The 17,619-nt window shown below is 34.6% G+C and overlaps 1 protein-coding gene across 9 annotated transcripts in view; it reads left to right on the top strand.

Annotated features, from left to right (window-relative positions):
- The window catches only part of Nek11 (NIMA related kinase 11), a 307,831-nt gene that overhangs the window by 61,995 nt on the left and 228,217 nt on the right, over positions 1 to 17,619 (top strand). For 6 of the 9 annotated variants that reach the window (XM_005327006.5, XM_040269806.2, XM_040269805.2 and 3 more), the window contains exon 3: positions 2,057 to 2,222. The exons of the other annotated variants lie outside the window; for them this stretch is intronic. In XM_005327006.5, the coding sequence (XP_005327063.2) occupies positions 2,057 to 2,222 (166 nt within the window). The remainder of the gene's footprint in view (positions 1 to 2,056; positions 2,223 to 17,619) is intronic. 9 annotated transcript variants of the gene reach the window in all.

Genomic DNA, 17,619 nt, shown 5'->3' on the forward strand with positions numbered 1-17,619 from the left:
AAAGTTTTCCTGTTTGTGGTCTTAATTTCTAGGACAGATTTCCTAACTTAAATTTTGTTGTTGTTTTTGATCATAGATTATCACTGAGAAATAGGATGGGGGAAAGCTACAAAATAGTGTGCTAACTGCAGTATTAAAGCTTTTAGGCCCTGAAGCTGACACAAGTAGCCAATTTTACCTAAGATATAAACACCTTCCACAGTAAAACCAAAAAAGGCTTGTTTTGAGTTAATGAAAACTTTATAGAGTAATCATGTATTTAAGAATGTTAAGAACCTACTTATCTAATGTGACTGGGACTGGTACTTGGTTGACTAGAGGAAACAATTTTAAGATGACATAATTAATTAAGATATAAATTTAAATCATATGCTACATTTTCTCTAATTTTTTGATGTACAGCCAACATCTAATGTCCTCTGATTTGAGTGCCCTTCAACTATTTGCATAAACCACATCCATAATATATCAATTAAGTTTTCCAGATTGATCTTTTATAATGTGGAATGAGAATTTAGCAATCTGAACTCATAAAACTGGATTTTTACATGTTTAACCAACTTTTTAGAACTGTTTTGCCAATTACTTGACAGAATTTTTTTTTCAATTTGTCAGTCGAGTCTTTTGGTAAACATTTGATTTGTTAGTTTTCTTGTCAAAGATAACTGATATATAGTATGTAAGTCATAAATTTATAATTCTAAGCACACTTGGCATAAACAGACATAAACAAATGATTTGGGTAAGCACAGACCTCAATTGGAAGGGCAGAAGTACATAGGTGTGCAGAGAAGCAACTAGCCATGGGTACTCCCTATGGCAAGGGCAGGGTGAGCACTTGTTATACATGACTGGAGACTGATAGAAAATTTCTGAATTTGTTAAAGGGCCTTTAATTAAGAGATTTTCTGCTATAAATACATTTTAATTAATATGCATAAGTAGTATCTCTTAAAGAACATTTAAAAAATGTTTGCTAGTATAGGTCCTACAGAATTTGCTGTAATGAACAACCAAAGCTCACTTATAATCAGCAGAATTTGTCTGTATACATAATTGGTGTTCTGAAGTGCTTCCCCCAGCAATCTAGTTTACACTTTGGTACTATAATTGGTTTGTTCATCAGAAGTTTTTTCTTAGATGAGAATAGATAATGTTTTGGTCCAATTCTCATTGAGTATCACAATTTTTGAATTAATGATTTGGAGTCTTAATGAACTATTCTATTTATATATGCTAGAGATCCTAAATACTCCTATCAGTGTTTTCAGTTAACATTTCTTTCTCCTAAATACTGGTAGCTTATTGCTATATATCTGATATATCAAGAATTGTTTTAAAGTGAAAATAAATAAATATTGTTTTCCTCCTGATAGAAGTATATGTGTGTATAAATGTGTATGTGTTTATACATAGACAGAAGGAGACCCAAAAAGAGGCAAAGAGAATGACACAAAGATGACAAAGAAAAAAGTCATACAGAGAGACAGTTTTAGATATTATATACATATATGTATTTATATTTTAAATAATAATGTTTATATTTATATTATATATAATCAAATCTAATTATATTATAATTATATAAATTGGTATATATTTTATATATAGTACATATATTTATATATAAATGATGCATATATATGGATTATAAGAGAAAGTGACAGAAACAGAGAAGGTAGAGTCAGAGAAAAAAAATAAAAAATCAGAGGAAAATGAGGCAGAAATAAAATGTAAAGCAACAGAAACAGAGACCATGAGAGAGACTAAGTGAAACCAAACCATCTAGTGAATCAGAAGAGCCACCCCAGCAATGTTGCTCAAGACTAGCTTCATATCTGCCCTCTACCGAATTGGATGTATGTAAGTTAGAGGCCTTGGGGAGACCATGTCACTGACCAGGACAGGGAAGCAGGCCCAGAGCTCACCAGGAGACAGTGTCATAACAACACTAGACCTACAACCTGGGCATTAATTAGGTCGTTCTGTACCACTTGCTCATATGTGTTAAATGTGTTTTCCAACTCTGAATGTATTTAAAATGTTTTGGCTGCAGAAAGGTACTAAAAGAAATCTCTGTTGGAGAGTTAAATCCAAATGAGACTGTGCAGGCCAATTTGGAAGCCCAGCTCCTTTCCAAGCTGGACCATCCAGCCATTGTCAAGTTCCATGCAAGTTTTGTGGAGCAAGATAATTTCTGCATTATCACGGAGTACTGTGAGGTGAGACTCTTCTTCTCTCTTGGAAATGTTAATAAAAGTCTGTTGCATAGTCAAAAACCTTTTATAAAGAGCCATCTGGTCAATTATCAAACTATAAGTTAAACTATAAAGACTTGGAATCTCATGTCTTGGAGCTAAGAATAATCATCTCTAAGTAACTGACAAAATTCCCTTTAAAATTTTGTTGTTATTGCTGTAGATGGGCACAATACCTTAATTTTATTTATTTATTGAGGATAGAACCCAGTACCTGACACGTGGCAGACTGGCACTCTATCACTAACCCCAACCCTAACTCCAACAAAAATCATTTCTAAATTTCCTTTGGAAAATTCAGTAAGAATGAATATAATTTAAGGAGAAATACATGCAGAAGATGTTTCAATATTTTTTGCAGAGGGTGTCCACCAAACCTTAGATGGACATTTAAATACCCTAACAGAGGCCTGGACAGAGCAGGGGTATATCTCCTGAGTTTTGGCTTCTAGTTTTATGGCTTATTTTACGTAATGGAAATTTGAAAATGCAAATAATGCCCCCCCCACTGCTGAAATCCTTTATATATATTGATTTATGATTTATGGCTTCAGGTATTTGCAATTTTTCCTGCTACTCTCTGTTCTTTCCAAGTAACAGCTTTGTATTTTACTGAGCCCCAAGAAGAGGAAATTGACAACATGTAAGCTATAGTGCAGATCTGTTACTCCTGAGGGGTTAAGTCTGGGAGAGGTGGCAGGGTTGGGTTAGGCAGGAGAATATCTGAAGAAAAATTACTCAAAAAGTATCTCCCAGAGTATTCTGGGAGCTAGGATTAGCCAAATGCTTCTCAGGAGAATTTGGAACTGTGTAGAATGAATTTAGTCAGCTCATCACTTGGGTGTTTCTGGAACCCCAAAGAAACAATGTTGGGTAGAAAGAAGTACTTTAGAGTAGAAGTCAGGCGTTTTGGGGTCAGAAAGTTTGGAAATCCACATACACTCCAAAGGTGCCTGGTCTATCATAGGCAGGAGAAGGAAAACAAGCTCAGAAGTACAAATGGCAATGAAAACCAGCCTTGCCGGCTTTACACATCATCTGGTGTATCACCGAAAGGGAAACCAATAGTAAAATTTATTTGAATGAGTTGGAAACATTCCAGATTTTGACCATTTTCCTTTAGATCAGCCTCCCCAGCTCAGCCTTGCTGGGTGTTTACTCACTTAGATCTTGCCCATCTTCTATTTGGAGGAAAGTGGGGAAAAAGAAGAAAACCATGTCATTTGGATATCATCTTCTCCGTTATCTAATGAATTCTTAAGAAAATCAATATGATGATGAAGTGTATCAGAGTGCTGGTGGTACTGAACAGATTTTCTTGCAAATGTGCTACTAATCCATTCAAAACTATAGATATTTGCATGGGTACTGTACTATGATTCACTGGCTATACTTTTCTTCTTTAGCCCCTTTAGTTAATAAAAGTCTTATATCAGAAATAACTAACTCCAGCTGCTCATGATGACTACTTCTACATTCACTACTACCTTAGACTTAGTTAATCTTTCAAAGACTCTTTACTGCCTGTTCTTAAAATATTTTAAATTGTACTTGGCACTGTTCAATAAAAATTACTGTGATGCTGGAAATGATTTATATTTGTGTTGTCTAACATTAGTCATACATGGCATTTTAGGTCTTGAAGTTTGGTTAGAGCAATTGAGGTATTGAATGTTAAATTTTATTCAATTTTAAATCATTTAAATTTAAATTACCCTGTGTAGCTACTGACTAACATATTGGACAGGTCTAGATGATATGTTATAATATTCCCTAATTTTTTTCTATTTTAATATAATTTTGAACTACCAGACAAGTTACAAGAATAACACAATATACCCCTATAGATTCTTCATCCAGATTCCCCAATTGTCATCATTTTTCTACATTTTCTTTATCATTCTATCTATTTATCCATCTGTTGTATTTACCTATTTTTTTCCTGAACCATTTGAGTATACATTTCTTATAGTTTGGCTCTTGAATGTCCCCTAAAGGCCCATGTATTAAAGACTGAGTTTCCAGCCTGTGATATTGTTAGGTGATGGAACCTTAGGAGGTGGGATCTAGTAGAATTAAGTTAGGTCATTTGGTGTGTACCTTGAAGGGGATATTGGGATGTTGGTGTCCCTCCTTTCTTTTCTTCCTGGCTGCCATGAGGTGAACAGCTTTGCTCCAAATGTTTCTCCCCACCATGATGTTCCATCTCACTACAGGCTCAAAAGCAATGGAGGCAGCTGACCATGGACTAAAATCTGAAACTATGAGCAAAATAAACCTTTTCTCCTTTTAAGTTTATTTTCTTAAGTCTTTTGTCATAGTAAAGGAAAGCTGAGAAGTACAAAGTTGCAGACATAATGTCTCTGTTCCCCAAATACTACTGTATCTTATAAGGCCAAGAACCTTCTCTTATATGACCACAGTATAATGACAAAAACTTGGGAAATTAACACAGAAATAATGCGAGTATGTAATTCGATGGTTTTGAAAGTGGGATTCCAGACCAGAATTATCAATATAACTTGGGAACTTGTTAGAAATACAAATTCTTGGCCTCCAGCCCAGTCTTACTGAATCAGAAATTCTGGGGGTGAGGCTTGACCATCTGTGTTTTGACAAGCTCACTAGGTGAGTTTGAAACAAGCTAAAGTTTGAGAATCACCCATCTTATTCATAATCCCTATTCAAATTCAGCCCATTTGTTCAAATTATGTCCTTAGAAAGGACCTTTCTATAAAATTGGGTTTTGTTACACAGGATGCAATCTGGAATCATCTGCTTTAATTTTAAAATGATGGTGGTTTCTATGGATTGAGCTGCATTCCCAGCAGGGATGTTGCCATGGCAATGACTGCAGGCTGCACTAGAGAACAGCTGTGGGGCTTCCAGGGCTCTCTGTGCCCCCGAATTGTCAGTCTGCCACTTCCCAAGCTTCTAAGCACTGACGTGTGCAGATTGCTCCACTCTCTTTAGCAGAGATATTTCTCAGTTTCAGACACAAATTTACTTGTACAGGTCTGACATTATCTTCTTTTTATTAAGGTAAAATAATGCTACAGGAAATGGCAGGTGGCCAAACTTGCACCATATAAAATATTGTTATCATCAGTGAAATGGATGATATTTTTATCCCCAAGTTCCCTTATGTGTAATTTAATTTGAGACCTTTCAAGACTGAAATATGTAAATGCATTCATGAAGCCTCTACATCTACTACCCAATCCTTTGGGAGACATCACCTCATATTATGGGAGTAAAAAAGCAAATGACCAAACTCTCACAACTTGTCAAAATTTAACCACATCTTTGATGTGATATAGTTCCTAAACTACCGAAGAGGCAGAGTACTTCAGATATTGTTTTTTTTTCTGTTGTGGAGGAAGTGTAATTACTTGCTGTCCCATTTTCTTTCTCCATGGATTCATACATTTTCATCTCTGCTTAGGTCATTTCCTATCCCAGCGTCTTTCCTCTTAGCCCCAAATCTTCAAGTTTTAACCAGCATCCCAGGCCCAGTGTGAATTCTGGTTCCCCCTCTCCTATAACCAAAGGCTCCCATAAGCATGGTTATTCTCCCACAAACAAAAGTTCCCATGATCTTCTGACTGAAAGTAACTCCCCTTCACTCTGTCTCCAACTCTCATAGCATTTTTATCTTTTATGGTGCTCAACACAACATTCATCATATAAGCCATCTCAGACTCTCAACATGTGAGATTGACTTTTCCTGATTAACTTTTCTGTCACATCATAATCCTACATAGTGGACCACAAAGAAGTTAGCACTCAAGACTTTTCCCTCTTTTATTAATTCTATGTCATTTTGCTTCTAGCTTCCTCCTACCTCATTTCTGTAAAACACTGGTGAAAAAAAGATACAATATTGGGTACTCCCACCCATCATACATATCAAAAGTAATTTGTCCTACTTATTTGGTTGGTACCTAACTACTACTGAACTAGAGACCTGTTAAATATAGCCCAAAGGTCTTTCATTTGGCTAAGGAGAAGACATCCTCAGAAAGCTTAGGATTAGTAGACACAATAGAGATTAGGTAAGGTCACATATATTCAGGAGAGAGGGGCACAGTTGTGGGAAGAACATACGGAATCTGGGCACAAAGCACTAAAAGTTGGACTTTTCTATTCTCTGGTGATATTAACTTGCTACACAAAATTCTATCAATATACTAATAGTTATAAACATTGACTACACATGAGAATCACCTGTAGAACTCAAAAAATCCTGGGTCCAAGACCCACCTTCAGAAAATCTGGTTTATTTGCTGTGGGGCATTGCTCAGCCAAAAGGATTGTTGAAATCTCTCCAGGTGATTCTAATATGCAGCCAAGGCTGTGAACTGCAAAAAAGAGAAAATGGTTAGTGTAGAAACCAACAGTCATAAAAGAAAAATGAGCCAAAGTTTAAGTACCACTGAGCAAAGATGACACCCAGATCCTGAGTATAGGCAATTCTACCTCTGGTTCTGGGTGTAGTTTTATGATTAAGCCATCAAACTTGTTGCTGTTACTCATGTCACCCAATTCATTCTCCTGGCGCCCTGAGCAACCTTCTGGTTCCAATTTGGCCTCTGATGCATGCCTTTTCTAAAAGAAAGATATACTCCTTAAACTGACATGAGCTCCCTGTTACCTTGGCAATTCCAGTTCTCATTGTTTCTGAATAAATTAGTTTTCTAGATTATTTATTGGTTCCTTCTGAGCTTGAAGTTCACAGGGGCAGCAGTAATTGTCTTTCCAAAAGCCATTACCAAGTCTTAACTCTGTGTTGGATACAATTCCTATGCATAGTATGGGATAGCAACATAATTTGGTAATATTTATTTAATGAACTTGTCTGGTAGGCTAAAATGAGTCATTTATATCAATGGTGAAAATGTAAGGGGTAATATGGTATCGTGGAAAGGGTGTGATTGAAGCACTGTTGCAGTTAATAAAGAAAGAAATGAATTCTGATTGCAGGGGCTGGCAGATTATATTTGAATTTGAAGTATGAGGAGGTTTGGTCAATTTACATGGGGCAAGGACTTGTAGTTAATGGAAACAATGTGATAAAAGGCTCAGAGGTAGAAAAGCATAGGATATGATTTGGGAATCTAACATACCACCTTTTAAAAAAGCATTTTATTAATGTGTTATCATTATCCATGATAGTGGGATTAATTGTGATATCTATCTGTACATGCACATAGCATAAATTGATCTATTTCATTTTCCTACACATCCTCTTTCCTCTGCTTCTTCCTCCCCTGATACCCTTTACCTAATACTGATTTCCCTTCTATTTTCATTAGGTCACTTTTCTTTCTATTTTTTCCTTTCTAACTTCTGAATATGAGAGAAAACATATGACCCTTGACTTTTTGAGTCTGGCATATCTAACATAGCATGATGTTCACTAGTTCCATCTATTTTCCTGAAAATAACATAATTATGTTCTTCATGGCTGAGAAAAATTCAGTTGTGTGTATATGCCACATTTTCTTTATTCATTCATCTGTAGGTTCCATAGGCTGTTTCCATAACTTGGCTATTGTGAATTGCACTGCTAAAAAACATGTTTATGCATGTATTGCTCTAGGATGCTGACTTCAGTTCTTTTGGGATAAATACTAAGGAGTGATATAGCTGGATCATATGATGATTCCAGTTCTAGTCTCCATAGTGGTTGTACTGATTTATAATTCCACTAAGAGTATATGTGTTTCTTCCCCACACCCCACAATTTTGCCAGCATCTATTATTTCTCATATTCTTAAAAATTGCCATTTTAACTGGAGTGAAATCTCAATATAGTTTTGATTTGCATTTCCCTGATGAATATTTTTTCATGTGTTTGTTGGCTGTTTGTATTTCTTCTTTTGAGAAATGTTTGCTTAGATCATTTGCCCATTTATTGACTAGGCTATTTGTTGGTGTTAGGTTTTTGAGTTCTTTATGTATTTTGGATATTAAACCCCTGTCAGAATAGCTACTAAAGACTTTTTCCCATTATGTAGGCTCCCTTGTTACAGTTTTAATTTTTTTTTTTGCTATGCACGAGCTTTTAGATGCTGCCATCCCACTTATTAATTTATGATTTTATTTTCTGAACTTTAGTAATCCTATTAAGAAAGTTGTTTCCTGCATTTATATATTAGAATATTTACCCTATGTGTTCTACTAACAGTTGCAGAGATTTTGGCCTAATTCTTAGGTCATTAATCCACTTTGAGTTGAGTTGTGCAGGGTGAGAGATAGGAATCCAGTTACATTCTTCTAAATGGGGGATACCCATTTCTTTAAAAAGCTTTCTTTTCTTCAACAAATGTTTTTGGTACCTTTGTCAAGGATCAGATAATTATCTATGTGGGTTTGTCCCTGTGTCATCTATTCCATTCTTTTGGTCTATATGTCTGTTTTTATGCCACTAACTTGCAGTTTTTGTTACTATAGCTTTGAAGTATAATCTGAAGTCTATAATTATGATGCCTCTAGTGTTGCTGTTATTGCTCAGAATTGCTTTGGTTGTTCTGGGTTTTTTATTCTTTTATATGAATTTTAGGACTGTTTAGTTCTGTTAAGAATGTCATTGGTATTTTGATGAGGATTGCACTGAATGTGTATATTGCTTTTGGTAGTATGGCATTTTAACAATATTAATTCTGCCTATCCATGAACATGGGAAGTCTTTCCATCTTCTAGTGTCATCTTTATTTTCTTTCATCAGTGTTCTATAATTTTCATTATAGAGGTCTTTTACCTCTTTGGTTTAATTTATTCCTAAGTTGTTTTTCTTTTTTTTTGTGTGTGTGTGTGGGGTAGGTACTGGGGATTGAACTTAGGGCACTCAACTACTGAGCCAATACCCCATCCTATTTTGTATTTTATTTGAGATAGGATCTCACAGAGTTGCTTAGCACCTCACTTTTGCTGAGGCTGGCTTTGAACTCTTGATCCTCCTGGCTTAGCTTCTGAGCTGCGGAGATTACAGGTGCATACCGGCCCTAAGTATTTTTTGAGGCTATTGTAAATTGATTTGTTTTCCTGGTTTCTTTTTTAGCAGATTCCTTATTGATGTAAAGAAAAGCTAATGATTTATATATGTTGATTTTTTTATCCTGCTATTTTTCTGAATTTATTAGCTCTAGAAGTCATGTGATGGAGTTTTTTGGATATTCCAAGTATAAGATCATATTTTCTGTGAAAAGCAATAATTTGCTTCCTTCCTTTTCTATTTGTATCCCTTTTATTTCTTACCTAATTGGCTCTTGCTAAAATTTCAAGTACTATATTGAAAAGGAGTGGTAAGGGCAGACATGTTTGTTCTGTTCCTTATTTCAGAGGAAATGTTGTCCGTTTTTCCCTGTTCATTATGATGTTGGCTTTGGGTTTATCTTGTATAATTTTTATGACTTTCTTTTGGAGGAGGAATACCAGGAATTGAACTCAGAGGTACTCTACCACTGAACCATACCTCTAGCCCTATTTGGTATTTTATTTAGAGACAGTGTCTCACTGAGTTGCTTAGTGCCTCACTTTTGCTGAGGCTAGCTTTGAACTTATGATCATCCTGCCTCATCCTCCAGAGCCACTGGAATTACAGGAGTGTGCCACCATGCCTGGTTAATCTTTATGACTTTTAAGTAAATTTTTGCTATTGCTAATTTCTTCAGAGTTTTTAACATGAATGGTGGCTAAGTGTTGTTAAAGCCCTTTTCTACATCTTTTTTTTTGTCATGTGATAGACTAACATTTATTGATTTGAAACAATCTTGTATTCTACAGTAAAACCAACTTGATAATGATGTACAATCTTTTAAATATGTCTTTGAACATGAATTGCTAATGTTTTGTTAAGAATTTCTGCTTTTGGGTACATCAGTGATATTAACTTATAATTTTCATTCCATGATGTTTCTTTATTTGTTTTTGGTATCCAGGTGATACTGGCTCATAGAATGAATTTGGTAGTGTTCGCCCTTTTATATTTCATGTGACAATATGAGAATTAATTCTTTTTAAAATTTACTTATTTTTATTTATATATGACAATGGAATGCATTACAATTCTTATTACACATATAGAGCTCAATTTTTCATATCTCTGTTTGTATACAAAGTATATTTGCACCAATTTGTGTCTTTATACCTGTGCTTTGGATAATAATGATCATCACATTCCACCATCATTTATAATCCCATGTCCCCTTCCTTACCCTCCAACCATTCGGCCCTATCTAGAGTTTGTCTATTCTTGCCATGCTCCCTCTCCCTATCCCACTATGAATCAGCTGCCTTATATCAGAGAAAACATTTGGCATTTGGTTTTTTGGGATTGGCTAATTTCACTTAGCATTATCTTCTCCAATACCATACATTTACCTGCAAATGCCATGATTTTATTCTCTTTTATTGCTGAGTAAAATTCCATTGTGTGTATATATGCCACATTTTTTTTATCCATTCATCTATTGAAGGGAATCTAGGTTGGCTCCACAGTTTAGCTATTGTGAGTTGTGCTGTTATAAACATTATGTGGTTGTTTCCCTGTAGTATGCTGTTTTTAAGTACTTTGGGTATAGATCGAGGAGAGGGATAGCTGGGTCAAATCGTGGTTCCATTCCCAGTTTTACAAGAAATCTCCATACTGCTTTCCATATTGGCTGCACCAGTTTGCAGCCCAGCAGCAATATATGAGTATCTTTTTCCCCACATCTTCACCAACACTTATTGTTGTTTGTCTTCATAATAGCTGCCATTCTGACTGGAGTAAGATGAAATCTTAGAATGGTTTTGAGTTGCATTTCTCTAATTGCTAGTGATGATGAACATTTTTCATATATTTGTTGATTAATTGTATATCTTCTTCTGAGAAGTGTCTCTTCAGGTCCTTGGCCCATTTTTTTTTTTGATTAGGTTATTTGTTTTTTTGGTGCTCTGCTTTTTAAGTTGTTTATATACCCTAGGGGTTAGTGCTGTATCTAATGTGTGAGGGGTAAAAATTTGCTCACAAGATGTAGACTCTCTATTCACCTCGCAGATTATTTCTTTTGCTGAGAAGAAACTTTTTAGTTTGAGAAAAGATAGCCTCTTCAACAAATGTTGCTGGGAAAATTGGAAATCCATATGCAACAAAATGAAATTAAATGCCTATCTCTCACCATGCACAAAACTCAACTCAAAATATATCAAGGATTTAGGAATGCAACCAGAGACCCTGCGTCCAATAGAAGAAAAAGTAGGCCCTAATCTCCATCATGTGGGATTAGGCCCCAACTTTCTTAATAAGACTCCTGTGGTGCAAGAATTAAAATCGAGAATCAATAAATAGGATGAGAATTAGTTCTTTTTTAAAGAATAATTTAAGCATTAGTTCTTCTTTAAAGATCTGATAGAATTCAGCTGGAAATCCATTTGGTCCTAGGCTTTTATTTTGTTGGAAAATTTTTATTACTGTTTTAATCTTATTGTTTATTATTGGTCTGATTAGGTTTTCTGTATTCCTTTGGTTCCATTTTTTGTAGGTTGGATTTGTCTAGAAATTTTTCCATTTCTTTTGGATTTTCTAAATTATTTTTTAAAAATACTTTTTAGTTGTAGGTTGACACAATACCATTATTTTATTTATTTATATATGGTGCTGAGGATCAAACCCAATGCCCCACACGTGCTAGGTAAGTACTCTACCACTGGGCTGCAACCCAAGCCCCATGGATTTTCTAAATTATTGGATTAAAAGTTTTCAAAATAGGGGCTCAGGTTGTGGTTCAGTGGCAGAGCATTTGCCTAGCACTTTCGAGGGCTGGGTTTAAGCCTCAGCACCATATAAAAATAAAATAAAGGTATTGTGTCCAACTACAACTAAAAAAACCCCAGCAATAATAAAGTTTTCAAAGTAGTTCCTTATGATCCTCTGTATTTCAAAAATATTTGTGGTAACATCTCCTTTTTCATCTTTAAATTTGTTGATTTGAGTCTTTTCTTTTATTTTTTTGACTAGTTTGGCTAAAGATTTGTCAATCTTGTTTATCTTTTCAAAGAATCAACTCGTTGTTTCATTGATCCTTTTTATTGTTTTTATCCTCTATTTCATTATTTTTGGCTCTCAGCTATTTCCTACCTCCTACTGATTTTGAAATTGTTTTTCTAGGACCTTGAGATATATTATAAGAAGGTTTATTTGGGGCCTTTCTTATTTTTTATATAGGCATTCATTGCTATAAACTCCTCTCTCAGAACTGTTTTCATACAGTGCCTGTTGTGTTGTATTTCTTTTCACATTTTGTTTCTAGGATTTTTAAATATGTCTCTTCTTATTCTATCTATGATTCATTCATTATTCTAAAGTGTATTCTTCAGTCTCCATGTGTTTATGTAATTCTATGATTTTTCTTGCTGTTTATTTCCAATTTCATCCCATTATTATTTTTTAATTGATTTTATTTTTAAATACATGACAGCAGAATGCATTACAATTCTTATTATCCATATCTGTTTATAAGATCTGAAGGAATATTTCACCTTTAATTGTAATATGTTTATAGTTAAACACATTTCCTAAAGTTACCACTTACATAACCATTGTATAGTTATCAAAACCAGGAAATTAATATTTTGCCAGTCCCATTCCCTGATGTCTTCTTTCTGTTTCAGGATCCAATTCAAGATTCTTAATTGCATTAGTTATGCTTCCTTAATCTTTTCCAATCTGTGAGTTACTCTTTCTCGCCTTATTTTTGTATGACCTTGACACTTTTATGCATACTATCAAGTTACTTTGTAAAATATCTGTCAGTTTGGGTTTGTGTAATGCTTTCTCATGATTAGATTGAAGTTCTTTATTCAGAGCATGACTACCACAGAAATAGTGATATCCTTCTTACTGAGTCATGTTAGGAGTTCAACATGTTGGTATATTTTATTACTAATGATGTTAACTTTGATCACTTTATTAAGGTTCTATCTTCTGGGTTTCTCCATGGTGAAATTACTAGGGTAATATCCTACTCAAATCTTCACCTATTGATTTTAGTATTTTTCAATAGAAGTTGCCTGCAGTGATTTTTACTGTGGTGATTTTTTTGCCTGCTTGTGATTATTATTATTATTATTATTATTATTATTATTATTTCCCTTATTCTTCTTACACTTACTAATTGAGATTCGATTATGGAGAAGAGCTCTTTCTTCTCCATTGGTGTATTTATTTAATTGTATTTTATTCTACAAGTTATGATCCAATACTATCATTATTTTTTCTGTTGCTCATATTGTTCTAACTTGAGGGAACTTCTCCAGGTTGGATTCTTTGTCTTGTTAACATATTTCTTTGTTGAGAAGTGAATTTTTAATTATGAAGAAACAGGACCTCAGAGTCACAGAGTGATATTTGGATGATCACAGGACTGGATATTACTGAATTTTGACTAGGATGGGTCAGGACCAGGACCAAAACTGGGGAAGGTACTCCTTTTCTTGGCTTATTGGCTTATATATCTCTGTTTCTATTTTATTTAAACACACACACACACAATAATACATACATATATTCCAAGTCACATGTATATCTGTTTACACAGGTATGTACTTTAACATATGGATGACATTAGTAATTTAATATCTTCTCAATAAAAGAATGGATTTGAAATAGTGGAAGATGTATGGACTATGACATTGATCTTGGTTCATTTCCTTGACACAAATTTTTATATTTTCTCGCTCTTTTTATTGTCATGAGGTAGGATAGCAACACCTTATTTATTTGTAAGTTTTTATAAGGATTTGAAGGAAGGAGTATTGAAAAAGTGACTATCAGAGTTTTGTTTCTAGTAGACTTTCAATGACAGAGGTTATCATTATAATAGTTCATTTTTCACTGCTATTCTTCCCCAACCCCTCCTACAATTTTCTAGAAGGCAGACTAATTTTTATCTGTTTGAGTTTTTGACTTGCAGTCATTAGTATGAGAATTCATGCCAAAAGGAAGAAACATGCAAATTCTTGAACACTAATAGATCTGATAGCAGAACTTGAGACAAGTACTTTCCAAGAATTTGTTTATAATATAAAAAGAAAATTTGAATTTTTTTCTCTAACATTTCTTGCTTATGCAGAAGTGTTTAAATAAACTAAGTGGGTTGAGTTTTATAATCTTGAGACTGATGGGTAGGTGAATTTGGTGATAACATGTAGCCACTAAGCTTACTAGCTCCCAGAGGTTCCATACAAAACTTTATACCTAGTGCATCAGGACTACTTTTCTAACCTTCAGAGCCACTGTTCATATTCCCAAAGCTCTTTGAGGAACCACTACCACCCGGAATTGGTTGTTTATGGAAAAGGGATACTCCTGACGTATGGACCATTTTAACATTGATTAATGGTCATCCTTCCTGGTGTGGCCTTACAAATTGGGCAGTCCACACATTAGAGCTGCTTTATACTGGCCTGCCTTGCTAGAATTGAGGCAGCTGTCTTCAGATAGAAGGGTCCCATCAGGGCTGTATGATTTTCTTGGACATCTCCATTCAGAGGCCTTCTTAAATGTTTCCTGTGCTGATTCTATAGGTCTAGACTTATTCTATTTGGGGGACTGTAATTAATGTGTTTTGTGTTTTTATATACCTATACTGATCCATTCATGGTTTTTACTAATTCATAAATATAAAGCAGTCCTTAAGCCCAGTAAAACTTATGACATTTGGGGTATAGCCTTCATTGTCATATTAATTTATGTAACTATAAATGTTAAAAATAGACTCAATAATTTCAACTAGTTTTAAAAGTAGTTTATTGTAAAAAAATAACCCCATGCCTTATATATGAAAACATCATATCATGTCACTTCTTGAGATAACAATAAGTTCTGACATCTTATTTTTGTATGTTTATTTTAATAGGAAGAATATAAACTCTAATAAAAGAATTTGAAAAAGAATTAGAAACTAAACCTGAGGACACTTATTTGTATTATTAGAAAAACACATCATAATAGTGTATTACATTCTTTAATAACTTTGAAAATTGGGTTTTCTTATTCTGCTTTAAAGAGTATAACGTAGCTTGACATTTCCTTATGTTTTATGTAATTCATTATAGTGAACTTCCAAATTGCTAGGTTTTACAATGTGATTTCAGGTTCTACAATGAAAGAAGGAGACAAATGACCTCTCCTGTCCCCTCCTTTTCCATTTATTGCTATTCTCCTTGCTATATCACAATCTTTTAAAAATATGACATTGTAATAAATTGATTTTTATTTAATCCTGTGTTTCCCAAGTACATTTTTGGCCTTTGTATTATTCAACCTATTGGACAAGATGTTGCTATTGATGGGCTAAATATTAAGAATATGGTACATTTGTGTTATTGTCTAATGTTGTTTCTCAAAATGTGATCATGAACCACCTCCAGAGTTACTTAGAATGTTTATTAATAGTATATATTCCATGGCCCTGTCTAAATTTACTGAATTAGAATCTGTATTTATTTGGTCTGGTGCTGAGAGACCTGCCTTTCAGCATCAACTGTGGGGATCTTGAGGGGATTGTGAAACCCCTCTGGAGATGGTTTCAGAGAGCTACATCTGCTTTATTGTGCAGTAAAAAATAGCTTTTACGGTGGGTATGTACCAATTTACATATAACAGTCAGTCATGATAGGCCAGAAGTGATACACAACATATCTATCTATTCCAGACACCAAGAACTCAGAAACTACCATGTAGGCTGACTTGTACCAGAGGGGAATAACCTCTTGTCAAAAGAGCAAGGAAATGGCGTTTGCGAGTATTCTGACAGCACTGTGTCCCAAAACATAGCATTCTATGTTAGGACTTCCCTGCTGCACAATGAGCAAGATAAGCATTCCTCCATGAGGGTCTAAGGTCAGTCTCTACAACGATATGGGAGTATGCAAAATGCAATATAAAGAAAAGCAATATTTATATTGGTTCAAATTAATACTCTTTTCATTAAAGTTGTTTTAGCAAGATAAGTCACCATTAAATATTTCTCAAAGAAAGAGGACACAAAGACTAACCCACCAAATTATAATTATTTTATATGAGACAAAGCTGCCAAAAACATAAGATAGCATCTTTAACAAATGATTCTGGGAAAACTGGAAATCCATATGAAATTAAACCCTTGTATCTCACCCTGCACAAAACACAAAGTGGATCAAGGACCTAGAAATTAAATCAGAGACTCTGTGTCTAATAGAAGAAAAAGTAGGCCCTAATCTTCATCATGTGGGATTAGGCCTCAACTCTTAATAAGACTCGTGTAGCATAAGAATTAAAACCAAGAATCAATAAATGGGATGGCATCAAACTAAAAAGTTTCTTCTTAACAAAAGAAACAATCTGTGAGGTGAACAGAGTCTACATCCTAGGAGCAAATTTTTACCCCTCACACATCAGATAGAGCACTAATCTCTAGGATATAAACAACTCAAGCTAAACACCAAAAAAACAAACAACCCAATCAACAAATGGACCAAGGACCTGAACAGACACTTCTCAGAAGAAGATATACAATCAATCAACAAATATATGAAAAACTGTTCATCATTTCTAGCAATTAGAGAAATGCAAATCAAAACTACTCTAAGATATCATCTCATTCCAGTCAGAATGGCAGCTATTATGAAGACAAACAACAATAAGTGTTGGCAAGGATATGGGGAAAAAGGTACACTCATACACTCTGGTGGGACTGCAAATTAGTACAGCCAATATGGAAAGCAGTATGGATATTCCTTGGAAAACTGGGAGTGGAACCACCATTTGACCCAGCTATCCTTCTCCTTGGTTTATACCCAAAAGATTTAAAACAGCATACTATAGGGACACAGCCATATCAATGTTTATAACAGCACAATTCATAATAGCTAAACTGTGGAGCCAACTTAGATGCCCTTCAGTGGATGAACGGATAAAAAATGTGGCATATATACACAATGGAATTTTACTCAGCAATAAAAGAGAATAAAATCATGGCATTTGCAGGTAAATGTATGATGTTGGAGAAGATAATCGTAAGTGAAATTAGCCAATCCCAAAAAAACAAATGCTGAATGTTTTCTCTGATATAAAGAGCCTGATTCATAGTGGGGTAGGGAGAGGGAAGCATGGGAGGAATAGATGAATTCTAGATAGGGAAGAAGGGTGGGAGGGAAAGGGAGTGGGGCAAGGGATTAGCAAGGATGGTGGAATGTGATAGACATCATCATCCAAAGTACATGTATGATGACACGAATTGGTATCAACATACTTTATATACAGAGATATGAAAAATTGTTCTGTATACATGTAGTAAGAATTGTAATGCATTCCACTGTCATTTTGTTAAAAAAA

The sequence above is a fragment of the Ictidomys tridecemlineatus genome, chromosome 3 (assembly GCF_052094955.1).
Source record: "Ictidomys tridecemlineatus isolate mIctTri1 chromosome 3, mIctTri1.hap1, whole genome shotgun sequence".
NCBI classification, from domain to species: Eukaryota; Metazoa; Chordata; class Mammalia; order Rodentia; family Sciuridae; genus Ictidomys; species Ictidomys tridecemlineatus.